Source organism: Anabas testudineus, chromosome 13 (assembly GCF_900324465.2).
Source record: "Anabas testudineus chromosome 13, fAnaTes1.2, whole genome shotgun sequence".
NCBI classification, from domain to species: domain Eukaryota; kingdom Metazoa; phylum Chordata; class Actinopteri; order Anabantiformes; family Anabantidae; genus Anabas; species Anabas testudineus.
Genome location: NC_046622.1, coordinates 9015978 through 9043487, shown reverse-complemented (window position 1 = coordinate 9043487; position 27510 = coordinate 9015978). Strand labels below are relative to the sequence as shown.

The following is a 27510-nucleotide window of genomic DNA, read 5'->3' as shown; positions in this document are numbered from 1 at the left end:
AAAGAATTTCTTAAACCCATTAATGTTTTAGCTGTAGTATACTAGTGGCTGCTACGTTCGAGGGTATGTTTTCATGAGGGCATTTCCGCTTTCACAAAAACATTTACGTACGTGATCTTTGTGCGATACATGATGTACTATTACTTGAACCCACACATACCACATTTGCTGACAGAGTGAAACATTACTCTTTTTTTTTTTTTTTTTTTAAACAAATAAACAGTTTGTGAGGATTAATTTATTTGTATATCGAGCAGTGCATGATGTACAGTGGCTTCATAAAATAAAAATCACTTTATTTATGCACATTTTGTTGTGTTGTAGATTTATCAGTCTAGCCCAAATAACCCATAATGACAAAGTAAATATGTGTTTTTAAAATAAAATCTTGCTAAGAAGCATCCCCATAGCATGATGCTGCCTTTGCTATGCCAATACCAGAGAATCTCTCCCCATGCAGTTTTAAAACCCCTCTACCAAATTCTCCATCATACACATTTTATTCAAACTAAACACCACTGCCATAAAGGTCTATTTGATGAAGTGTTACTCAGAGGGTAATCTTTCTGTCAGGTTTTCCACGTCTCTGCAGAGGATTTCTGAAGCTCTGTTAGAGTAACCACACTTCTTTTTTTACTTTTACAATAAAAGCAGACGCTGTGTTCCTGAGAACACTCAAAGCTTCAGATGTGGGTTTATACACTTCATCTGGTCTACCGTAAGTTTTGCCACAATTTTAACATGAGGTCTACAGAAATGTGTTTAACCTCCTCAAAACTTGCGCAAACACTGGCTAATATTTCACACTGGATCAGTGAATAATGTACATATTTAGATAATTTCTTAAGCACTGTAACTTTGACTTTAGAAGCTGTTGATACAGCATGTCTTGATGTTTGCTTTTCTATGATAGAGTTATGAATGTAGGTCATAACAGATTACTGTACCACATGGGTATTTCCAGTTATACTAAATGATTTGTCAACTTGCTCTATTACAGATCTCTACTCGGTAAACAATGTATGCTTCTGCAGTTCTTCATAAAGTCTATGCACGGCACATTTGCAAGTGCAACAACGTGCAAAACAATGACAAAGATTTAACTGATACATTCAAACATGTAACAGGCCAGACCTTACTTTATAAAGTAGAGAATCAATTTAGGCTAAGAGCATTTATAAGGTCAGCACTTGAATGAATCAAATGACACCTGCATCACCATAAAAAACGATTAGTGGCAATGTGTTTAACGATTAGTGTTCTTTAAATTTCCCATCAAACAATAGATTTCTCAACACACTAAATGTGGCTGAAGCACTAGGGGGTAAAATCTAACAATCTTTCTAAAATCTTTTTACTATAGCAAGTAAACAAAAGTTAAGTTTTATTAACTGTATAGTTTCATTGCTTCTTAACTGAAAAATATTTATCCTTAGTAAAACCTGGGATAATGTTCATTAATGTTTGAGCTTCTACTAATCTCTGCTGGTAGAAGAAGGTAATGCACCAACAGAAAAGCTGTGGCAAGACTACGCCCTCTTTGTTCAAACATCATTTTGTGCCTCTGTCTTTCTATCCACTGACAGCCAGACAGTTCCAGTTAAAGAGCATAAACACTTTTAGAAACTGTATTACATCTTTTGATTTTTAATTAATTTGCACAACAAAAAAAACCCTAAAATAATCTAAAATCTAAAAACTGTTTATATTTGCAAATTACTGTATATTAATTAATTAATTAAAATAAATAAAATAATACTTTCTTTTGTCACTGTAGGTCAGAAAAATATGATAATTTCATTCCATACAATTTTGAGTGACAAGCCAGGTGATAAGCAACACAATCAGATCAAATCAATTAAACAATCTAATTAATTAATTTTGTCATATTCCAAATGATCAGGCTGCAGTCAGATTAGCAGCATGAAGAATTATTGAGAGAGATGGTCTCAAGATAGAAAGACAAAGTGTAACAAACCTGCCAAACTTTTCTGTGTATCCAGTCTTGCCCTGCTGGATGACATGGATGAAGTCATGTGTGAGTATAAATGGTACACGCTCTCTCTTGATGCCAAACTTGGACTTGAAGTTGCCCAGAATGTGGCCGAAGTCTATGTGGAAGAGCTGATGGACAAGAGGGTGAACCGGTGAGCACAGATGAAATAACAAAAACAAAACAAATGAACACCAGATCACTTAAACACGCTGTCTCTGTCTCACCTGCCCAGTGCTGCGGACCATGATGTTGTCACTGTGTCGGTCTCCAATGCCCAGGACGTATGTGGCTACACAGTAGCCTGCACATGACAGCGTGAACTCCTCGATGGCTCGGTCTAGAGCGTCGCTGTCAATACAAAACACACCTATTAGCATTTTTCTTGGATTCTCCTGTATTAAAGCCTTGGTCCTCACTGCCACCTGTAACACATCAAAATGCACCGACTTTAATTTAATGGATTTGCACCAACTTACCCGGAGTTTCTTTCTTTGAGCCAGTTGAGCAAAGCGTCCTTGTTGAACGCTGCAGCTGCTGCCACATTGCTGCTGGTCAGCTGGATGTTGGCAATTGTGTCCGCTGAAGAGACAACCTCAATCAGTCCTGCCCGGTCCCCTGTTGCTAGACAAGCATACGGTACGATTCTGCATAAAATGTACAGGAAGACAAAAATAAAATTAGAACACGGTGAACATGGCCAACACAGACTATCTGGTAAAAAGAAAAGAAAAGAAGAGAGAGAAGAGAAGAGAAATAAAAACACAATAACTTCCAAAAACCCTACTGATACAGTGGGAACATAATGATTTCATCAGACCTTTTCCACATTGGGATTTATTGCCACAGTTTCCACTGTTTCTATTGGCCTGAGAGAACGTGATAATATTACACACACTCTCAAATTCGCTAACACATTATAATACGCATTTATGTACCATGATAAATATACATAAAAACAGCTGGCAAACATGTCTGAAGCATCCTTCTGGGAGCAATTCACTGTATAAACAGTATACACTAGCATACTGTTTAAAGTGAAGAGAGACGGGACAGATGGAAGAGATGCAGTATCTGAAGAACGTTTGGTGATTACATGATGGGACGCAAACTAGACATGATGATGAGGAGGCATGAGGAGCTCTTTTCAATAAATACTTTATTGACACAGTTGTGCCCCAATACTCAAAGCAGATGCGATTTCTAAATTTTACTAGCAGATCGTGAGTGGCTTAAAGTTGTTCTTAATAAACATTGCAGTGGTTCTATTCCGTTGTCTCAGTCTTCTTTCACAATGTCCCCTCACTGTGCTCAAACTCTGAACCCATGCCCCTGTAATCTGAAGCTCAACTGTCAAAACAATCCTCTCCTCTGCTCAGCTCCAGATGTGTCGATGAGTGATAAAGGGAGAGAAGGGGTTGTAAAAGTGCAAAAGAATGGAAGTTATTAGGTTGTAATGCAGATATTGTACATATGTGTAAATGGGTCTAGGGTGTTTAAAGAGCTGGCGGTCGAACTAGCATGGGGTAACGGAGTGTCTCCCCTCCTCTGCTGCACTCCACCAGAGCTTCGTATTCCCTACAGAGCGCACGAACAAACAAGCTCGACAAAGTCTGTGTGTGAGATGAGGGGGAGGAAAAAAAAAAAAAAAAAAAACTTACCTGAGGTCTAGATTTGCCTCCTTCCATAGCAAATCCATCAACTTCAAAATCTGGAGCGTTAACATGTCTTGCCTTAGATCTAGGAAAAGAGTGAGTGAAGAGAAAAGTTATCTCAATTTCATCAGGAATGTTTTTAATCTACTTAAAAGATGAAATGCGATTACGCCCAGTCTATTTTCTCCTTAATTTCACAAAGCTCCCTCCTTTATTTTTCCTACCATCTCCATTCTTGAAGATGATTCCCAGGTTATCTCCTGCCAGCAGTTTGTTGTTATAAACAATCCAGAGCGGTTTCATCTTAGAGTCCATGTACCGACACTTGTCCACACTGAAGGCAGAATTATAGACAGCAGAATGTGAGTTAAACCTGAAACTTAGGCTTTTGACAACAATAGATATTTTCATATATTCACTGGAACAATTAGTGTTTCTTACTTAATGCCAGACAGCAGGACATTGGGGTTTAAAGGGGATTGAAGGTCTGACAAAGTCTCTGAGTAGCCACTCTGCCTAAGACAGGTCATCATGGCCTCCTTGGTCAACATTGCTTCCTTGGTCTTACTCCGAGCATTCTTGATGGTTCCCAGCTTAATTAACTCATTGACTGACTTTAGCTTACTCAGGGCTTCCACCTGGTACAGTCAAAAGATGGACAATGTTAATGTTGGAACAATTTTCACTGTTTGAATTACTCATCATGTTACTGTCGGCTGAGTTTATTCTCCTAATGTTCACATGGACAATGTCAGGATTACAGTCCAAGTCAGTGTCTGCACTCTTCAAAACAGGAAAGTGGTCAGATAAATGACTGTGGTGATAAGGATGTAGGAGGAAGTGGCCAGAGAAGTGACTGTCAAAACTAACCATGCAGAGGGTAAAGGTTAGAGGGCACAAGACTAGTGTTGTTATTGCTGTGACAGACTAAAAATAGGCTGACAATAGACTCCAGCTATTCTAGTCCCATAGTAAAGAGTAGCAGAGTTAAAGACTGGAGCAAGCTGTGGATATGAGGGACATAATCTCTACGGGCAAAAATAAAAAAGAAACTGTCATGATTATATATGTGCATCGGATCATATATTTGTGTGTGTGCATGCGTGTGTGTGTGTGTGTGTGTGTGCGTGGCCTACTTGTTTCTTTAGAACCTCAATGTGAGGAATGTTGCATCTGCAGTAGGCTTCCAGGATGAGAGCAAACTGGACTGAAACAGCTGGCATGTGGATTTCTGACCTACAGAGGGCAGTAGAGATGCACTAAGGTCAGAAGATAAACCTCCCAAAACTCAACCACTGCTGTTGTTGAATACCATTTCTTTTACTTTCTATGTGATGTAAAAGTACTGAAGACATGCGTTAACATGTGCATGCACGTACACACGCACTCATTTCAATACACACCGAAGGTGCCAGAAGAGGAAGTGTCCGATCTTGCGGTTCCCCTGGGCACGTTCCAGCAGGAAGTGGGTAAGGGCGCAGTCATAGTAGGGCTCATAACGCAATACCTGCACCAACTGTAACAGATACTGCAACAGCTCCTCGTCACTAGTGAGGGGAGAGAGGAGGCAGCATGAGACAAGGTTTTCTGACAGGTTTTCAGATTTTACATGTTCTCATTTTCATTTTTTTTTTAATTCTGAAACTTTTAAATGACAAAAATAGGCCTTTGGAAAAACAAAACAAAACAACAAAATCAATTGATTAAGTTCTCCAATCACCAAACACGTGTTTTCTGATATAAAAAACATAAGAAAACATTTAAAGAATACTGAATTACAGTGAAGATAAATGTAGAAGCTTGAAGATGAGACAAAGAGAAAAAAAAAAAAGAAACAGCAAAAACCTCTGCTATATAACAGCTATGTGTGGGCAGATATATATGTTTACCTCATATCACGCAGACAGCCGACAGCATATTCTCTGACATACTGGTCAGGGTAGTTGAAGTCTAAAAGCTCCAGAGCATCTCTGGGACACAGCTTGGGCCAGATCTGAAGCAATGCCTGGAGCTGAGACACAAACACACACAGAGACGCTCAGAAATCGATACACAGACATTTAATCACAGCTGCCTACTGTCCGTATCCAACCCTTGTGTAGTTTAGTGAATAAAATAATTATTATTTTATATTATATATTAACTGTGGTATTGCTGTTGGGATCAATCATGATGAGGATCTACAATTAATCTTAACAACAGTACGATAAGTGTGAATAAATCAGATATGGAATTATAGCTTATATCCAATTAATGTTTTATTTTTTTATTCATTTATCCATTTTCCTTACAATTAAACATAAATAAACACCTACAGTAGTTAGAAGATACATTTTTCTCACATTTGTCTCATTACAATTAGTAAAACTATGAAAGTGTCAACCAATTGTTCACTATAAACAACTCTTGTAGATACGCTGACTAACCTGGGCCATGTCCTCATGTTTGCTCCACTTGACGGAGAGAAGTAGCTTGGGCAGCGACTGAGGGAAATTCTCCCGACAGTCATGGCGTAGTGTCCAGATCAAGTCCTTTTCATTCTCACAAAGCTGAGAGAGGGGGTCACGCTCCATGATCTCCTTCAGCTCTATGTAGAACTTTTTACCACCGCGACCCTGAGAGAAGAGGTGATAAAGAAAGACTGGTCAGGGGGGTTGGGGAGTTTAAGAGGGGAGACACAGTGACGGGATGCAGCAGAAGAGACTAAGATAAATGAGGCTATGAAGATTAGTAGCAGCAGTGATTGTAAATAACCACAAGATGGCAGGAGTGCATCAAAGTCTGGTACTTTGTTTTTACTATGTTTCACAATACTTAAACCAATGACTGTTACTGAGTAGTGTCTGTTTAAAGGAAAGCCCTTTGATTCGTAAGGGAAACATGACCTTTAAATATGCAATAATACAAACGCAAACTGGGATCTGAACTCTATTGAGGAAGTAGTAGAGCTGTGTGGATCTGTACATTATTGCATAAGGTCACAACCAAAAAAAAAAAAACTTGACTTGTAGTCAGTGCTAATCTGTAGTTTTACACACATACCGCACTTCAATGGGGTTTTGTGCAGACTTGCCCCGCTATAACACAGGATTCTGTAACGTACTATAACACGCCCAAGATTAAGTTTTTTAGTAGAGAGACAGTGAAACAAGAAAACTAGCAATCTGATCACAGTCATAATGGGAGGGGATAAATTATTTTTTCTGCTACATCCTGTCAAAATGATAACAATGGGTTTCTAAGGAAACTAGAAGCGTGTGTCTGTTTGATAGGTTCTACATGTGTGTGTGTGTTGAGGGGGGGCTGGGGGAGGAGTACAATGCCTATTAGTTACAGACCAACTTAAAAACATATGTCACATTATTTTCACCTGGTATGCTCTTGACTGAGTGTTTAGAGATAGTCACACAGTTAACTCCTTCTGTACATCAACTCACCATGTTTGTACAGTCACTTGACCTGGCGATCTCCGCAGCTTTTTCCAGTATCTGCAAAAAATGAGTAAGTACCATGTGAGTAAACACACACACGCACGGATAGATCACTGCCTGTGAGAGTCAGCTAAGCATGTTCTGAGACTCCAGATCCTCCTGAACAACAACCAGTTCATCATAATCACAATCAATAGGAGCACAAAGCCAACAGGATGGAAAAATAAAACAAAAGGAAACTGGGTCACGGAGGTTCCATCCAATTATCTAATTAAATACTGAAGTGTGTCAGGATGTCCATATGCCGGCAAAAAACAAACAAACAACTGTTTCTATGATGGTGACCACAACTTCGTGCAATGACTGAAAAGTGTCTGACCTTATCGAAGGGAGGGAAGACAATGGGATGTGATGAGTACTCTGGGAAGTGGATGTGCAGTGCTGTAGCATTCTCAGTGTACGGGTTGGTCTGAATGGTTCCTATGGGGTTCAGCATCTCTTCAAGTTCATCTGAGTAAGACACCCACAGATACATATTTAGTTGTTTTACATGTAATGCATGGTGGCAACAGCTCACAAAGTGTAATTATATAAGTGTGTGTGTGTGTGTGTGTGTGTGTGTGTATACCAGGAAAGGAAGACCAGCAGTGCAGGATGATATCGCCAGTCTTGAGCTGGCCCTTGTAGTCAAACACCATGGTGTTGACCCAAGCTATGGGGTAGTGCTGGATCGGAGAAAAATAATAATATTAATTAATGGTAATAACACTATGAAGATAATTTACATGTGTGGACCTTGAATTATTACTTCAAAGATCCACTAAGCAGTATATAATGTAGGTTTGTGTAGAAGCTCGTTTCTTACCACTTTTCCTGCTTTGCGGATGGTCTGGTACTTATTTATATGAGCATTTCGAGTGGACTTCTGCTTCTTGACCTTATCCATAACGGCATAGATGGCGATGCAGAGGCGGGTCATGCGCGGCAGGTCATTGACAAAGATGTCAAACTCCAGTGTGTTTTCTTTCCAGGTGTGATCCGATCGTCCGCTGCTCTCGCTGCTCACTGCCGGCTTGCACAGCAGCTCAGCGCCGTGGAAGAGCCCTGCCCTCACCTGCACCTGGGTGGACAGCAGGGGTTGGTGTGTATTAGGGGGAGTGTTCAATTTGATATTGACTGACAAGCTATTCTGCTTCAGCCTTTACAGCCAGAAATATTTTTATTGGGAAATAAATTTGGGATTCAGATGCCCAACTCACTTAGGGTCTCAGCATTATGAATAGAGTCACAGTCAGACTAGACGTTTGTTACTACTGTGAATTTTAAACTCTGAGATCCAGGTTTTACGTGTGACATATTAAAAGAAATATTAATTACTGTTTAATGGATGTAGAGAAAGTGAACATTTACCTTGGCAGTCTCTTCTGCATTCACCTTGCTGGCATTCACTAAGACTATCTTAAACGGGCTGGGCACATCCCACACACAAGTCTGTAGTTGCTGCAGAGGGAAAATGAGAGGAGAAAGTGAGACTTGCTGTGAGTGAGCAGTATTTGCATAATGTACTGTAAAAATAAGTAACCCCACATGCTGCTTCTTCATATCCACACAAACAATGTGGGAGGTCAGGCAGGTCATTGTGTTGTCAAGCCAAGTGGATTTGCGAGGATCAGCAGTCAGCAAGACAAACAGCATCACATGACGGCTAGAGACCATGAACATGACTAACAAGCACACTTCCTGCTGAGTGCTGCCTCTCCCTTTGTCTGTGGATATGTGTGCGGATGTGTTTAAATGCTCGTGTGAGTGTATGTAATTTGCCTCTTGTCAGATAAGAGCCTATATTTGTGAGTGCCTCGACGATTACAGGCAGAAACAAGATGTACGGTATCATCACAACACCAACAGGTCCTTCTGTTCAGTTCTCCTGCTTTTTTTAGACCATCAGAACAGTCAGTCAGATTTCCTTCAGCAAAACAGCAGAGCATCCAATAACATGTTCCTTTTCTGAAAATAAATATTACTTCCTGTTACAGACAAACAAATCTACAGAAAGCTTATTGTTGTCTGACTTTGTGTCTCTCTCTACCCTGACGAAATGTATTCATATTTCATTTAAAAACATAGCACTTAGCAAAATAACAGATCATACAACAACAACATCAACATTAGTAGATGAGATCGGGAGAGCCAAAATAATCAAAAGAGGGAATTGAAGAGAAGAAGCCACATTTGTGGCCTTGGTCTTCTAACTTTGTTTAACAAGTGGTCCTGCAATTCTAACAGTGGAGGCTCTCTCATTTTTGTGTCTAAACATAGATCTTGGAGGAAAACAATGAGGTCATCTAAGAAATGCAGGGCAATCAAAAGTTGGAAATACCATACAGTAGAATTCTGGGGTGCCACAATTGTGAGTGAAACATGAATTTGTTACTTAATTCTGGTTAATACCCTGGCTGATGAATTTTGAGCAAGCTTTAAACATAGCAGACGTTCACCGGAGGAAGCAAGGTGTTACATTTGTCGAGTCAGGAGATGAAGGCATGAAAAACTGTTCTTAGTGTGATCTCGATAGAAAAAGGTGTAGTCGGAGATATTTCTGTGCTGATGAAAGAAAAAAAAAAAAAAACTGAGCACCACGGGTTACAGAAAGAGAAAGCTGGCCAAACTGACAAAGATTAGCCAGTTAATGAATTAGTTAATAAGTAATTGCAACACTTCTATAGTTTGGTGTGTTTTTTTTTTTTTTGCTCTCCCTCTCTCTCTCTCCCTCTCAACATTGCAACCGTTAAAGGCACCAAACAATAGCTGGAAGATGCATCATTTATGTTAATAGGGTGGACAAACCATTGGAAACACCGCTGTGACCTTAATAATACACTTACAGTAGAATTATTATTATTATTATCTGACAATATCAACAAAAACTAAGAAATATATATCTATGAAAGTAACACTGTTGGCAGAGCTTCTGTTTTGGATGCATTACATTAGAGTAAAGATGTACCCAATGAACCACATTGTTTTTATGTTTCATATCCTCACCAACACCTCTAATATTAACCACCTATCCATACTGTGGCATCAACACTCAGCAAAGCATCAGGCAATTAAAACTCTAGGAGACTTGCTAACAAAAGGCCAATTCAATTTAACCTGACATTTTAAATGTGGATGCACACATGGGGGACTGATGTCACCGTGCACCTGGCAGCATCTGCCAAGAGTGAGCAATGTTTTCTTACAACACAGCAAATGCTGGCAGGACAGTGCAGGCTTGCTCTGACGAACTCACAACCGTGCCTCGTAAAAGACAGATGGCAGCTGAGCCAAGTACATGTTTACTTGGTAAACCTCCACACCTGCTTCGCTCAGCGCAGGTGAATCAATCAAGCTGTGAATCTTTTACTATTTTAGTGAAACAGGAATGCCACGTAGTAAACTGTGATGGCTATAAAGTGTCTAAAGTACATGAGAACGTTTTCATATGTGCTTCACATGCACATTTGAAAATGAAAACACACAGTTTTAGTCCTGGTGATGACAAATCATCAATCAAGCAGTGTAACGCATGAGTAACACTAAAACTATGTGAACCGAGTTTCATCAAATGGAAGAACAACACTTGTGGGCCACGTTAACCACTTAAGAAGTGGAAACAATCAGCTGGCTTCATATGTGATTGTCAGAAAAGCAATGTTCTTCTGAAAACAACGATGTTATGTCAATAGACAAAACCATCGCAATGCAGAACGGGAGGTACCGTACAGTCACTCACACAGACAGGGATTACTGGACTCACCGTGGGAACTCTTCTCTTGGGAGGTAGTGGTAAAGGTGGGTTGGAGGACTTGCGGCTAACCACAGCGCTGATGGTAGAGATTTCCTTATCATACATTTGTTTGATGGAGCTGGTGTGGACCAGAGTCAGGTGTGGAGGCTCCTTGGCCTGCATGCATGTGCGGATGTACTGTGGACAAGACAGGACAGGACAGGAATGTTTTTGAAAAATGTGCATATTTAAATTTTTCCTAATAGAAAAAAAAAAAATCAAATTTCTTCTGTGATTTTTATACAATTTAACTTTTGGTTACTTTAGCTTCGAGACTAAAACGCGACCCGCAAACATCACAGAAAAGTGTGCAAATATATTTCTGTAAATTGAAATAAAAGTGGAATTACTTTTTCAGAAAGAATCTTTTAGGACTGAGCAATAAACAAGCCCAAACAAGTGAAATTTATGCCTGGCGTGCCAGCTGACTTTATGCTGGATGAATTAAGATGCACAATGGCACAGACATAAAAACTGATCTAGCTTCAAATACTTTGGTATTATCCGGCTTTTGAATCATGTTTAAAATGCATGTCATGTAACCAACTAGTCTTAGTCGGTAGAAATAGAGATTAACTGTATTAAATGCAGATATTTACAGATAAAACTCCTTGAAACCTGAATTCATAGACAAATACACAACGCTAGATGTGAGAAATTGGGAAGTAAGATGTGAAAATTCTGTGATGCCCGTGCAATAATGAAGGTCTCTTTGACTTAAGACATTTTGATTTGACTTAAATTCAATAGGTAAATAAACTTCCCATGGATGAGAGAATGTCCTGAAGAGCATACACTCTATGCACTGTGACGTGACCGGACAGGAACGTGCTTGCAAATAAATTATGCTGCTGTCATATCATTAATCTCTGCTCAAAATGTCAGATTTGTCACAACATGTGGTAATATCACTGAGCTGTTACCATCAAATGTCTTCCTTTACAGTAGGCTAATGTTAACTTCTGTAAAACATCATTTGCATCTCTCTCTGCTTATGACAGTTGTTTGCCAGTACGCAAATGTGCAGTACCTGCCTTGACTAACATATCATCCTGTTTCCCCATTCATTAACTTCAAGGTTGCTGCTTTTTTGATCATAGTGACTGTGTAACTGTTGTGTCATCCCATCACATCTTATGACTCTTATTAATATGTTTATATTTAAAATTTGGATTCATGTGAAAAACTGTTTGATGATCCAAAAAAACAAATCATAAGTTAAGTATTTGTATCTGTAGACAGGAACTACTGTACACAATTGCTGAATACTTCTCTATGTTGTATGTGCACACTTGATAATCTGTCATTTGTTGATTACACCAATCATTTCTAAAGCATAAACATGCATACTGTAAACACACATTCGTGCTACAACCAAAAATATTACTGTTTGGCCTTCACCTCTGTGGTTCCATCTTCTTGATTTTGGTTTACATTTAAACTTTTACCAGTGAAACCGGACAATGTCTCTTCTTCGAATAATAAAACAGGGTTTGGATTGTTATTGTTACACCTAGGTAACATACAATACAATTATTGTAACATCATCTTAATAAATCTAACAATGCTATAGATATAAGGAATACAGAAATACATTTTTCCTCTGCTATCAGATTGTGATGACATTGACACATCGTGTCAGTCAATGATGGATACCTGCAGTCCACCATGTAACCACTGACCTTGTACTGAAACAGGGAGATTTCTTCACAGAGGAACTCCAGACAATGGCTGACCCTCAGTACATACTGACCCCTCCACTCCTCCTCCTCAGGGCCATGGGTGGTCAGCCACTTCCTCATTGATAGCTCAATCACCTCCAAGGGTGTACAGGTCGCTGGTACCTTAAGACTGGCAGAGTCCTGCAAGACAAGAAAAGAAAACAAGATGGACTGTTACCCTTGTGAATAATATTTCATAATAGCTAAAGAGGAAACCGTTCGTAAAGACTAGTTTTTTGTTTTATACGATGACAAAAAGCCAAAGAAGAGAAAACACAGACTATAACATTTGGTAAACTGGTGGAAGCCTTGTTGCTGGATCATCTGAGACAGTGAGAGTGAAACATATTTTCTACCAATTTGTACGTGCGGAGAAAAACAAACACGCAGAAGTCAAAATAGAAATAAAAAAAAAAAATAAAAAAAAAGCAAAAATAGAATGAGATTGATAAACAGGGCTCAACACGCAAACCCTTATAGACAGGCTGCTCACGTTTCACACATCTCCGATCAAACGTGACAACAATACACAGTCACAGACGTGCACATTCTGTATGATCACATAGAAAAGTTTATGTCTGAAGATAAATAAACTCACGCTGCAACAGACTGCTGCAGAAAATGCATGCGAGTTGTATGAACATTACAGTCAGAGTAATATGTTGCGAGTGCCGCGCTGAGGGTCTGCTTCAACCTATTTATAGCTCAGTACTGACCTGGTACCTGAAATGGAATTATAATTTCCTGGAGGTTATCCATTAGTAATTAACAATAGAAAATGGTCGTGGCGACATTATGGTGGAACTACAAAAACAAAAGCACAGTAGCTTTACTGTAAATACTTCTATTTTACAACTGTATAAACATTTAAAAGGTGAAGTTACCGGTAGATACGATTTGGATGCTGGTGCACTGCAAGGGACGGGGAAAACAAGAGGTTAACATCCAACTATACCAAAGGACAGTAATAAAAGAAAGGTTCACACTGATATGTCGTCACCACATCACCACACTTCCTGTCCATAATGTGCCTTATTGTGTCTCAACTCCCAAATAAGACTTCCTGCCAATGTCCACCTGAGCGCAGTGGCACAGATGGCCTCTCTTTGTATATGTGCATGTGTATGCCTGTGATGTTGATCAAAGCTGATACACAAGAGTCTGGAAGGACACGACCATCTGTTTTATGATTAAATAACATTATTTCAATAACAGAAGCAAAGACAGATGGATGGAGACTGATAGTTCAGTGTAGGAGAGGAAAAGAGTCATTTTCATTTTAATCAGACTTTCGGTCCCTTGAGCTGTAATGCTAATGCATGTGTGTGTCCGGGAGGATGGCATAATTTTGCAGATGGTTTTGACCCACTTAGTGTTGTCACATGACTTATTACTTGGGCTAAATCATGTGACTTTTATGGAGCGACCAACTGTGAGCAGAAAATCAGGCTGAGCTATAGTGCATGTGCCTACACTGGTGGATTCACATGATGACTTTTTACTAAAACAAGTCGGTTTTTGTCTGTTAGTACTATTTTGTCTTACCGAGTAGCCGTCCACCACAGCTATTTATTTACAGTCTCTACTATTGTTGATTTCAAAGCTATTTTTCCTAAAAAATAAAATCAAGAATATAAAAGAAAGAATAGCGTGTCCCTACTTTCCTTTGACGTGTTTCTAGGTTGAACAATTGCCCTTGTTGCCTGTAATATGCAGCAGACCCATATTTTTAGATGGCCTCCCCAGTACACTACATAAATGCCATTCTGGGGTAAAACTACGACTAGAGAGGTGATGCTGGTGGAAGCTTGTTATCAGACTCACCTTCAATAATAATAAGAATTTGGGGGGGAGGGATTTGCACACTGTGGGATTAATCAGTCACCTTTGTTCAACCTTGCTTTAATTACAATCAAGACGAAACTGGCCTTTGCAAATAAAAGTTATGTGTGACCAATTTACTTCACCATAGATGGATTTGTGTGTTTACAGTTGACACAGGTGATGTAGTCATTTTTACTTTATTATATGTTGCTAAGGATAAAAATGTAATAAAAATGTTGGGGACAAAGACAGTGGGTTGTTATATTGGTGACTTTACAGCAATGAATTTTTTTCCCGACTCTTTATTCATGCTGGGAGTAGAGAGATGTGAAAAAGTGTAGGTTCAGTAGTCCACATTTCAATCATTCAACAATAAAAACTTTACACCTATATCTTATATCCCACTGTCAGTAAACCATAAATATTGTGCACATAGTATTGGTGTCCAACCAATCTGCTTGTAATGGTTTAATTAATTTACAGCAATGGTTTACAGACTAACCTGAGACTGATCAAAGTGGATAGTGACTTTCAGGTCAGCCGGTCGGTCATTGACCCCATCAGTTATGGCTGTCCCGGCTGCAGGCTCCAGCTGTGGGGAGAAGCAGGCCTGCAGCCACTCTTTCCATGTCATCATCTGGACACGTTGCATTTGTTCCTCACTGATACGAAACATCTTGCTGCGGAAGTCTTTCACCTCCTGGTCATTTATAGCATCGAGTTCATGGAGACCTAAAGAAAGTTAATAGGACAATGCTATAAAGTAGATACAGTAGAGTACCCCGGTTGAGATTAAGTGGATTGATTAGAATACAGGGATATTTTGTAACTATTGCTCTAAAAGTGTAACATGTAGTTCATCTCCCGCCTTGCCGTTTACCTTTGTTTCTGTATTTTGATCAAAGCAGTGTTGCACAATAGTCTATTGGCAATGAAAACAACATGTTGACATTCAAAGCCATTTAACATTCATATGACCCTCAGCATTCAATGAAGGGCTCTGGACCACATTAGCTGCATTGTGTGAGTGTGCAAACTGGTTTGTGTGACTTCTCGTGCAGAGGAAACTGCTCACTGCAAGAGGTAGTTGTATGTGTGTGTGTGTGTGTGTGTGTGCTCGTGTGATTATCCTTACATGCCTTTGGAGTTTTTTTTTTTAAACACCACTTTACCCTGACAAAAGCCTTTATAAGATCATGTCAGACCAAAGTGGAGCCAGTAGGGAAGAATATCAATATTGTGGGAGTCTCCTTCAATTAGACTTGGATCATCTTCTCTCACTCTTTGCCCTTCTTCCTGTGAAGAGGTCGGCTTTGACCTAAGGACTTTCATAACCCTTGATATCTTGATCTGCGCTTGCTGGCTCTTTAGAATTATAATTGAGAGCTTTTGTGGTTTTGTATGTCCCTGTGTGAGTACATACAACTATTAGAGTTGCAACGATCAATTACGGATTGATCAATGAATCTTTGCAGCTCTGACTGCTACTATATTAATGGGAAGGTATGATTCTTGGAGTCTAACTAAAGAGTTTTAGGGTCAAGGAGGAATGCGTTTTTCTCCTGTTATGCATTAATAAATACTCAGCTCAGTGAAACTGAGCTTCAATAAATGGTTGATCACCTCAGAAGTCTGAGCCTTCTGCAGCATTCATCGATCCCCCCTTCTTTTTAAACAGGCCTAATCTTCACCAGAGATAATACAAAGTGACAGGTGATGGAAGACACGTCAGAAACATGTCCAATCAATCCCCGTGCTTCTCTATCACATGGCACGGTCCGTGATAGGAACCAGCTGCAGATGGGTGTCAGGTTTGATGGCTGGGGTGAATTGTGCTTGTAGGGGGAGCAACTAGTGTACTGGGTGAAGTGCTTAGGGCTTGTCTGCAAGAAATATTTACTGTCCTACTTAACAATTCTTAAGTGCTTTTCCTTACTGGGAAAGGCACCATACACAAATCAATCAGTATGTGACAGCTTGCATGATAATCTGTCACTTTAAAGTCTTAGATGGATCCTTACCCTTGCCAATAAGCACACCAATTTTGGAGTCCAGGAGGCGCTCAGCTCTGCCGCAGTTGCGTGTCACCAGCTTGAGGACCGGCAGGAAAGGGCGAACATCGCACAGCCGGCGAGTTTCATCCTCCAGCTCTTCATGCACGGCTGTCTGGTTCACGCATTCGAACATGTGGCTCTCCATCTCACCCAGGGCAGGAAACAGTGGGAAATTCTGAGCCTGCTTCCATAAGAGCTGTAAGGGAGAAAAAGAGCTGGGGTTTCAGTGAAATTATTTTGCATTACAAAACCACAGGGAATGTTTTGATCATTTCCATTAGACCAAATTAAAAAACTGTACTTATCCTTATTTTTTCTTGATGGCCATACATATAGTCAGTTTCAGGGTTTGATAACTCAATGCTCATAGCTTCTTCTTAACCATAAAGAAACATTTTTCCTTATTGTAAATCATGTCATGTCATAAAACTTTGAATAACATATGACATCATCTATTGACAAAAATGTACATGTAGGTTTCATGGTTATCAACAAACATGACTCAGGGCAACATGACACGGGTTGTGGATGATTCGATCAGGATGTGAATAATATGTCCACCAGCCAGTCTGGGAATGATTCATGTCACTGTGACCCCACAGCATGATCACAGGGTGGGTGTGTTTGTCTGAGGTTATACAGCTATGATGCAGTAAACTGGAACAGGACACATTTGCCCTCTGTTCTCTAGATCCATGTGATTTGAAGTTATGACCATCACATCTCTCCACAAATCACATGCAAATTGCTTTTAGGATTTATATATTATATATTGTCAATAATTGATTAACCCAACAAACCTGCTTTAGGACGTGACATGCTAATAAAACTTGTCACACTGTTAGTTTCATTTTCAGGCTCAACTTGTTACAAAAACAAACACAAATAGTCTGTGCCTCAAAATATTTTTACACAGTTTGCTTTCGGGGAAATCTGATCTGGTCTAATTAGTTTAGATGAAACAGTCATTCATAAGACTGCTCTTCTCTGCCGTTTGATCGCTGATAAGAGCCTGGAATGCCTCTTGTCAGGAAGGCGAGTGACGCTTCCCTGCTTCTGTACACACTTCCCCTCAGGGAATACGGATCTCGTGTGTGTAGCAATTGGCTTCTTTATTGTAGGCAAACACACTTTTATAAATTTAGTCCAATCAAAGTAAAACCCTGAAGATAGGCAGAAACTTCACAGGTGTGAAAAACAAACCAAAACATTGTCACTAAGAGGATGTCTGTCAGTGTCAGACAAAGTAAACTCCGACTGTATCTTTGGTCACGTGACTGATGAAGTCAGAAGTGATTCCAGAAAATGATAGACAAGATTTTATGTGTGCAAACACGTGCACAAGCGCTACTGTGAACCACATCCTCAGGGTTTTTTTTTATTTTATTTATTTATTATTATTATTTTTTTTATTGTGCCTATCTAAAGAAACATGTTTCATTCAAGGTTGTGTATCTTCTGTTTTCTTAGAGATAATAAAACCCAAATGTGTTACTGTAGGTTTTTCAAATATATTGCCTCTTTATACATGTAAATGACACAGATATGATATTAGAAAGGACTCTCGGTGTAATGTACTTCATATCAAAGCACAGCCTCTAGCACTAGTTACTGCAAGGCTATTTTATTTCATATATTTCAATATAAAGGGGTTTCCGTATTTGTGTAGGTGAAATCAATATCGTTCCATCCCACACAATAGCAGGGAAATTATAATTTCAGACGCCTTCACAATAACACAGTTTGTGTTACTTTGTAAACAATGTGTGATTTTCAATGACTTCAAAAAGAGACATGAAGTCTGTGTTCTCTGACCTCCACTCCACATTATTAGTTGCAATTATGCATGATGTCATGAGTTATTTGCATGCTGACAGCAATAACTACTAGTGAACAAGTAGTTCAAAAACACCCAGTCAGCCACAACAGTCATGTCCGTGAAAACAAACATTAGATAATGTCTAAGTGACCGGCGGTGTGACTGTGTGCTTACAAGTATAGGGGGAGGTCTGGGGGTTGTTGTAAACTTTTTCTTTATGACAACAAAGTAAGAGAAAGAATATAATTTCAAGATACTCAACAAGCAATAAATACAATTCAAAAGAAATAAAATTCTTTTCAAACTCTTTAAGTGAACCAGTTAAATATTAAGTCAGACTTATGCTGCTACTCACCAGTTTGATGTGCTGAATGGTGGCCTCGCGTGGTACGTCCATCTGGATGTAGATACCAGTGGGCAGCAGAAAGTCCACAGTGATCTGGTCCGGAGTTTGTCCAGCCAGGGGCGAGTGGGCCGCCCACATGTCCAGGAGGTCTGTCATGGCAGGAGGCATGGCAAGGGGCACCACACACCACCTCAACCATAAGGACCTGGAGGGACAGAGGAGAGAGGAAAATACATATGAGGCTGAGCTTGTTTTGTTAATGTATTTGTTCTCAATAAGTATTTCTGATATTTGAAGTGTAGCAGTGGGATAAGTACAAATCAGCCTTTAAAAACTTAAATACAGATGAGAAAATGATCGGAGGGCTGACTAAATAACAACTTCAGAACGCAAATTATATGAGTCATCACCCTTCTTATAAGTCATCACAAATCATGACACTTCCTGCAGAGCATTGCTGTATGGTATTTAAGAAGGAACTGGTCCGTTCAAAGCTACAGTAGGTATTTCATATTCAGGTATTTAGGCCTTCTTAGAAGTAATCGCAAATGGTGACACTTCCTGCAAAGCATTGTTTTATGGTAATTAAAAAGATACAGTAACTCGGGTCAGATATTTAGGTTAACTTGTACCTGGTTTAAACAATTAGGATAGCTGCACATGTACAAGATCTTATCAATTCGCAGTAGCTTAAAGTAGTTTAAAATCAAAAACAGGCATTTTTAGTAGAGGTTTGTCCAACAGTTAAAGTAGTGCTGCAATCACAATGTCAGGCTGAGAGGTTATATAACTGCCCAATGTTGCATTTTAATTAAATCAACATACAGTGTGAATGTGACAAGCCATTCTCTGTGTGCAGTTTGCTCTTTATCTATGCACCTGATAAAGAGACAACCAGTCAGTCTCTGTTTAGACACTGGAGCTTGTGGTCCTGTGTATGTTTTTTGTTAAAGTTAAGTTAAGGTTATATTATCTTAACTATTTAGGCTGAATTTTATTTTACACACAGAGTTTATTAGCATGACTTAGCTCTAATTCACTCTTCAGTATGTACAACAGTCTACATAAAAGAAATGAAATGCTTGTTCACATGATGCTTGCAGCTTAAAAACAATATCACCTATGGATAGATTTTTATATGTTTTATGCTACTTTCTTTGTATGTTTGAGTTGAGAAAATATAGTACACAATAATTTAAATATAATAATTTCACCAAATTGTGCAAAGAGTCAATTTGTGCATATGCACATCTTACTATAAACCACATCAACAACTAAACTTCCAAAACTGATTTGAGAAAGCTAAAGGAAAACAGGCTCTCGTAGGGTCATATTATGCAATGCCTCTGTGTGCCTGAGGGGGCAGCACTGTGCTAAATCAGCTGGAGACCACTGGCTTTAACTTGGGTGAGGGCCAGTGCTCAGAAGAATGTCCACTAAGCAAACAGAACAAAAGGTCACCCTGCCCTCCCTTCATCACTACAGTCTGGTCCAGCAGAGAACAGACAGACACACAAACACACACAGAGAAAGAGAGAGAACATTTTCACATTCATTTTCTGGTTTTCACGAATAGATTAACAATACGTGCCAAACTTGAACACAAACACATGTATGAACACACGAAAACATAGAGAGGCTGCTTCTAAAGTAATTATCAAGTCAGGCAGGAGGGAGGGAGCATGCCACAAGTTCTCTCTGTGAGTTCAAAAACACTGTCTGGGAAAAAAAATAAAAGGACAATTCTTTCAGCCAATGAGAAATGCAGAATCTCTAAATTCAACCCATGCAATGTAACACTGCAAACATGCAACTCAAATACAAAACACACACACACACACACACACGAGGACAAATAAACACATGCATGTTGCATGAGCTGCAGTAAGTGGTTTCCTGGCTGCTGGTGTTACGCACCCCACAGCCTTGTTTCCATTTGGGTTTGTGTCTCAACCACAGCTATACCATGACTCCACTTCACCTGACTTTTCTCATAACACAGTCCTCAAGTGGCCTAGTACATTAACTCATTCATTGGGCACAGGTCAATCTCCATTTCCTCTTGATCCACCCACTGCACCCTGATTGCCTTTAATGGTCTTTCCCCTCTAAGTTAAGTGCTCGAGCTACAAGCTGATGAGCTTCTCTTGTGCCACGTGACTAAGGACGGTGCAATATCTGCGATGCATTTGGAGCCACAGTCTCACCCACTTAACATTATCAGCCATGCAAATGGAAAACAATCTTGTGTTTCTGTGTGTTGTTCAAACTGCAGATTGCTGTCTGATCATCACTTAAAGCCACTCTGCAGTTACTCTCTGTGATAGGGAACAACATACTGTAGATGATCAGTTAAACACATATTATACTACACAATAAATATAGCATATACAGTAATATCTACTGTACACACACACAAGGAATGTTTAACTCATTGACACAGACCACTCCAGGTGGCAACAATACACAGCATTCAAATGAACATTTAGAGGGCAGACAATGGTGACTCCCCAACGTCACAAAGGTGCACAGTTACACACATGAAAAGTAACATGACACCCGGCGTGTCTGATGCATTGACAACACTGGGCGATTGGCACTGGATGAACAAGTACAGTAGATGCACATCCACGTCTATACCTATAAACAATTGTCTCAGTAAGTATAGACTTCGAGCATTACGTTTTCATACTAGACGGCTTGAACAGCGTCTCATTCTGCTGTGGTGCAGACACACAGTCTCTGTCTCTCTCTCTCACACACACACACACACACACACACACACACACGTGAGCAGGGGATGTGGTGGCAGACAGCTAGAGGTCTGCTGTGAGGTCAGGTTTCAGCGGGAGGATCAGAGGAGGACAAGTGGGCTTGCAAGATCGTGGAGAAAGAGAGAGTTTCATGTGACAACAAACAGAAAAGCCTGAAGGGATCCATCCAGTTAGTCAACAATAGTACATGTAAACAATGCATCACTATGTAGACTCTGCTCCACAGGAGCACTTTGATGACTGTGTTCGATGGTGTAGCAAATTGATCCCACTTACAAGTCTATAGCCTGATATATTTAGATTTATTTAGCAGTTACATTAACTGCCAATGTATTCATTGCATATTTGTGTTTTTAAAATATCTTTACGCAGGAGATTCACTATTTCATCATATACCAAATGTGACTTTACCTATTTGATTTCACAAAGTCAAATACAGCTGCCTGGGATGAAAAGAGCTGTCGTAGCTCTGATCTGTGAGCTTTGTCTGATCAAATATCAAATGCACTGCAAAAGGTTGTGTGCGGGTAAATCAAAGAGAGATTTCGTAGGTCAGAGAGCAGCATACCTGAGAGACAAAGTGTTTTTTTTTTTTAATGAACATTTCTGAAACGTAGATGAGGACAACAAAAATCCTAACTTCCAATAGACTTGAGAAGAAAACCAGCCACTAACTCATACTTCAGAAAATACAGATGAAGCAAATCATTGCTTTTAATGGAAGGCTTTCATGCCCAGATGCATTTATGGCTATTTAAACACTGGTGTTTCTCAGTACACACTTTCTATAGCTCTCTTTGACTGACAGTAAGATGCCTGTGAGGCTCTCTACAATGGAGTGTGTGTCCACACGTCTGTGTGACTGATTGAAATAGAAGGACTAACATAAATGGTGTGTGTGTAAAAGGTCACATCTGGTGATTAAGGGTCCTGTGACATATTTTCTTCCACACTGTGCTAAAAATAAAATTCACAAAGAGGATCTAAGACCTCTTGAACTCAGCTACAACCACTGTACTCCGGTAAATGAGGACATACATGGAAAATACTGAGAATGCTTGAGTCAGCATTTTTATGGTATGGAAATAGGTTTTGCAATTTGTAATTTAAAAGGAACAATTGCGAATGGAAAGTTAAATTTTGAAAGTGAAAGCATAGCGATCTCAAAAAAGTAACTAATATAATAATGCCAAAGTGTGTGTGTGTGTGTATGTATGTATGTATGTATGTATGTATGTATATACGTACAATATATATATATATATATATATATATATGCCTAAACCATATAACTATAAATTAACATCTGTAAAAAAAAAAAAATTCCATAAAAAAATCTAAATAAAAAATCTGATTTAAAAAAAGTCCTTATTTTATTATTGTATAATACACAATAAAATGCATAATCGATGAACTTCCTTTGGCATGACAATGCCACCACCACTTATCTTGTTTCACTTTCAGCCACTAACCACAAAGGCACAGAATGAAACACACAGCTGATGCCGCAATATAACACAATAGGAAGAAGAAGCAATGACAAAGACTGAAATCAGACGGTCACTGAAAGGATAGACTTTTCTGTGAATGTAATTATCACTGAAAACAAACGACACACACATGTAACTGAGTGCTCAAGTGACAATTTGAGCAGAAACTTGCCTGATTATGAGTGTATATTGGCCTGTAGGTCTATAAAATAGCTGCTAATTTCAACAGTACGTGTTTGTCAGGCTGGTGTCTGGAGAAACGGTCAGCTGGGGTGTGTGTCTGTGTACTGTGGCTGGAGTGTGAGTCACCAGTTGAGCAGTACTAACACTTACTGTATTTAGGAGTGGACGTAGGTGGTGGCTGTAGACAGTAAACACACATTCAGGTGAAACGGTCATTTTAACTGTGGCTGGGGCAGTGACTAGACTTGTTTGTGTGCAAACGTGAATAAGTGTTTGTACAAAGTGACTACAGTACGTTGACTGTGAGTAATTTGAAATCTCTTTTGCAGTCGATATTTATTTCTTCCAAGTTCCTCTGCTACTTCATTTTTTCATTCTATAATTAAGGTTTAATTGTCCCATCCAATGATAGTTTATTCCTTCAATGTCCCAGTTCCTCCCCAGTGTTCAGTTGCTTCTGATGTTGTGTATCAAAATTATCATGATTAGTGCAGTTTCCTACAGAAGATAAAAAAAAAAAAAGCATCATGATCAGAAATAGAAATAAGGAAGTGCCTCACAACCAAATCCCCCGTAAAAATACTGTCACAGTCAGGAGACATTATCTCTATACATACTGTCTAGGAGGAAATGTGAATGAAGTGACTGAGTGGGAGCATGTGTGAGTGGAAGTGTGTGTCGGTGTAGATTCCCCACACAAAAAGTGTGTGCGTTTGTGAACTAACCACATCCGAACAGCTAACAGTGGTGTAGCACAGTGGCACACACCCACTTCTCACACAGGAAAACATGACAGTAGACAGGAAGTGAATGACATGCAACAACCAGAGCCGTAGTCCAGACTGGTCATTCATAAAAAGCTCATCAACGCTGAATCAGAGGCTGAGTTGTTATTGAGGGGTATTAACTCTAAACTCTAAACTAACATAGAAGATACAAAAGATAATATATATATATTACATGGCTTGTATGTAAAACTAAAGTTTAAGCACTTTTTACATTTCAAACAATTCATACTACTCATATATTGCAACAGACACACTGGTAAAGGATTTTTCTTACATAATAATAGGGCAAAAAAATGTTTAAGAATAGGCGCTAGCATAAAGATCTATCATAAGACCTAAGTCCATAGAGGTAGAGGAGTAGAGGACATTTATAAAGAAGTGGAGTTATAGAAAGCTTCAGCACTTAGTAGGTTAAAGAAAGAGCCAGAGCTGTCACACACCAACACTCTTCTACAGCTAATGTCTGTTCTCATGATTCACTGGTTCTTTGGGGCGAATAAACAAAAACTAAAATACTCCCACTGTCAAATTCACATCATTTATGTGTGGCATAATCTCTCCTCTCGCATCTACATGATAAACTACCTTTACTTGTCCTTTAGGAATGTTTTGTTCTGCTGACTGAGCTGCTGCCTTGCAAATCTCACTAATACTTCTGTAATCTCCAGTCCCAGCAGACGAATGACTCAATACAGTCAGCTTCCCCAACCATCTTATGGTTATTAGGTAGCTGGTGGTGGAGAAAGCACGTTTCTGACATCACAATCACGGGTTAAGTATGGATGGACATCTTGTATTATGGATTGTGGCATTTTCACTGCAGCATTTTGTGCTGAATAAGACAAAATGTCATATGGCATTACAATCAAAGTTTTAATTCACTTGCAATCAAGGGGACATTTGTTACATGGTCATTAAGCCATTGTGATGCCACTCATATCCAATCAGTTGCCTATAGTTACATCAAAGGAAAAAAACACCTTATAGAGCCTTGTCCTAAAATCTCTTGTGACAACTGTGCTCTGACATATTGAATTATCCATCTGTAACATCATATTGAGTCGCTCTGCCAGATAGACTGTCACAATGCAGGTTTGCATTGTACATGCTATAAAGTTTGAATGACACAAGGGAGACTAATGTGTGTTCCTTGTCTTCTATTTCTGCATCTGCTTCTGGAGGACCAGGTCCAGCCATTAGCTGAGTAGAGGGAAGATTGAGTGAGACAGGCACAGGCAGATCAGGAGAGGAGAGCTAAGGAACAGATCTTTTTTCTTGCACAGTGCAGATTGACACACTGTGTGTTTGTGTGTGCACTGCAGCTGTGGACATACATTTACAGTGGACCATCTGTGCAAATACAGTGTGTGGAGTTTGCATGAATAAATGCTAAACTCAAAACTAGTTTTCCCCCCATATGTGGATATTTGATATTGCTTCACTGTCTCAGAGTTAACAATACAGTCAATAAGAAGACGGAGTTGTGCTTCTCACAACTGATGGAAAAAACCATCACTGGCTCTGGTGTGAACGTACTGGTGAAGTACCTTCAACAGAACATTGAAATAAAAAAAACACACACACTCATCATTCACCACTTTTGAAAACGGTGTGAGGCAACATTCATTTTTTGGAATTGGTTGCGTAGCAACAGTGTTCTCCCCAGTTACACCACTCGAACACCAAACATATTACGCACTGAACATCCCATGTCGAAAACATGATCTCACAAGTTCCACTCAGAGGCAGTGTGAGTTTGAACCTGCCCAGAACACACTGTCCATGTTAAACTGTGTCTGCATGAGTAGGAAGCATGTGTAAACAACAACAACAACAACAACAACAACAACCGTTATGTTAAACTGTCCCTTCCACTAGAGGCGGGTCATCATTAAGTTTATTCAACTTAATGTTAGTACTGTGACGAAGGAAGATTAATGGAGACCTGTTGAATTAAGCTGCATTAGCCAATGTAGGTGTACTTGGGAACTGAGTGTCTATTTATTTGTCATGGTAATGACAAAATTGTAATATAGTTCATAATATTCACGATAATTTGTGGTGTTCAGTCTCCCATTAATCAGTCCAGATCAGTCTGCTTAATAAAAGAGAAATAATAAAAATTGTGTCAAAGACCGTGACTAAGGCTTGGATTGAACTTTTCTGGTTGCTTAATATTACCTGCTTCAGTCAGAGATTTTAATCCAGTACGAAGTGCTTATGAGGCTATTTTTTCCTCCCTTCCCTCCCTCCTTGTCCTCATACATTTTTTTTCAATCAGCTCAGTCAAAATATGGCTTTGTTTGAAAATGAATTAACTCAAATATGTTTTTGCTAATCTCATGGATCAAAACCTGCTTATTTTGGAACGAATAAAACAGCTACAGCTCTTCTTTAATGAGCCATAATTCTTAGCTTATATTTGTTTACATTGTGGCAAAGTGCATTATATATTTTATGTACACACACCTATCACTGGATTACGACAATACTGAAGAAAATTGAATAATTCTAAGGCTGGCTGTGCAGCATCATATGTGATGTTAATGGACTGCGTAGTATTGCCAGAGAGCAGTTAACAAATCTGTAGTTAAGAAATGATTTAATTATACCTTAATTTCACAAGTAATCATACGTTGACTGTATCAGTGGCATAATGTTTTACTTGAGGAGGACAAAGTAACTTAAGGAATAGTGTGTGTAATTATACTGTTGACAATTCAAGAGTATTATGATGTGGATATTAATTATTATGCAGGGTATCGGCAATATAAAGATGGATTATGAGTTTATAATATTAGCTTCTATTTCCGTCTCTGTATGTGAGTAAGAGGGTGAGAGAGAGTGGTGTCTTTGCAAGTGTGATCTTCCACAGAGCCTGATTCACTTCAGACACCAGACAAGTGAGGAAAAGAACACAGCACAAACATAAACAGCACTAGCATGCATCTCTCTCCGTGATTCAACTGTCAGACTTTTCACACCTCTCTCAGAGATGAAAAGAAAAGAGGGGATGGGAGGGCACTTCGAGATGACTAGAAGAGTCTGTCATGGAGAAAGGGTGGAGGAAAAGATGTTGATTAGTGTCAAGAAGAGAAGAATGCATGCAAATGAGGCTAATCCTACGGGTGAAGCATGAATGTGATAATGTTAGCAACTTCAGGGGAAAAAAGAAAAGTTCAAGATTTTGCAGATGTAAGTGACAAAGAGGAAGAAAAACAGTAATTTGTGAGAAATAAAGAAGGAGTGAGACAAGAAGATGGAAAGGCAAAGTGTGATACAATGTGTGACTGTAGTGGGTGGACCCAACTGGGCTGGGTGTCCACAATAAGCCTCTGTTTTTTGGCAAGTGTGTGTGCGCATGTTAACATGTGTGTGTGCGTGCCAGTGAGGACAGTCCCGTGCCCTGCACAAACACTGCCCTTGTGCTGTCTTTGCCCCCATCAACCCTTACAACCAAACCCCCTCCACCCCACCTCAACATCTCTCTCTCTCTCTCTCTCTTAGACACACACACTCAGCTCCAGTAGAAAACACAGAGGCTAGAGGGGGCAACAAGGTCACATGGCACTGGTCACACTGTGCCCCCCTGCCCACACA

General features: G+C 39.4%; 1 protein-coding gene across 1 annotated transcript in view; it reads right to left on the bottom strand.

Moving 5' to 3' along the window:
* The window catches only part of pik3cb (phosphatidylinositol-4,5-bisphosphate 3-kinase, catalytic subunit beta), a 44622-nt gene that overhangs the window by 3632 nt on the left and 13480 nt on the right, over positions 1 to 27510 (bottom strand). The window contains exons 3-22 of the mRNA XM_026375157.1: positions 18685 to 18880; positions 16478 to 16706; positions 14959 to 15188; positions 12594 to 12773; positions 10882 to 11049; positions 8490 to 8579; positions 7945 to 8199; positions 7708 to 7804; positions 7459 to 7589; positions 7086 to 7136; positions 6075 to 6263; positions 5538 to 5659; positions 5052 to 5195; positions 4785 to 4884; positions 4090 to 4286; positions 3873 to 3982; positions 3655 to 3733; positions 2473 to 2640; positions 2221 to 2344; positions 1979 to 2124 (exon numbers count right to left, since the gene is read on the bottom strand). Of these exons, the coding sequence (XP_026230942.1) occupies positions 1979 to 2124; positions 2221 to 2344; positions 2473 to 2640; positions 3655 to 3733; positions 3873 to 3982; positions 4090 to 4286; positions 4785 to 4884; positions 5052 to 5195; positions 5538 to 5659; positions 6075 to 6263; positions 7086 to 7136; positions 7459 to 7589; positions 7708 to 7804; positions 7945 to 8199; positions 8490 to 8579; positions 10882 to 11049; positions 12594 to 12773; positions 14959 to 15188; positions 16478 to 16706; positions 18685 to 18843 (2969 nt within the window). The 5' untranslated portion in view covers positions 18844 to 18880. The remainder of the gene's footprint in view (positions 1 to 1978; positions 2125 to 2220; positions 2345 to 2472; positions 2641 to 3654; positions 3734 to 3872; positions 3983 to 4089; positions 4287 to 4784; positions 4885 to 5051; positions 5196 to 5537; positions 5660 to 6074; positions 6264 to 7085; positions 7137 to 7458; positions 7590 to 7707; positions 7805 to 7944; positions 8200 to 8489; positions 8580 to 10881; positions 11050 to 12593; positions 12774 to 14958; positions 15189 to 16477; positions 16707 to 18684; positions 18881 to 27510) is intronic.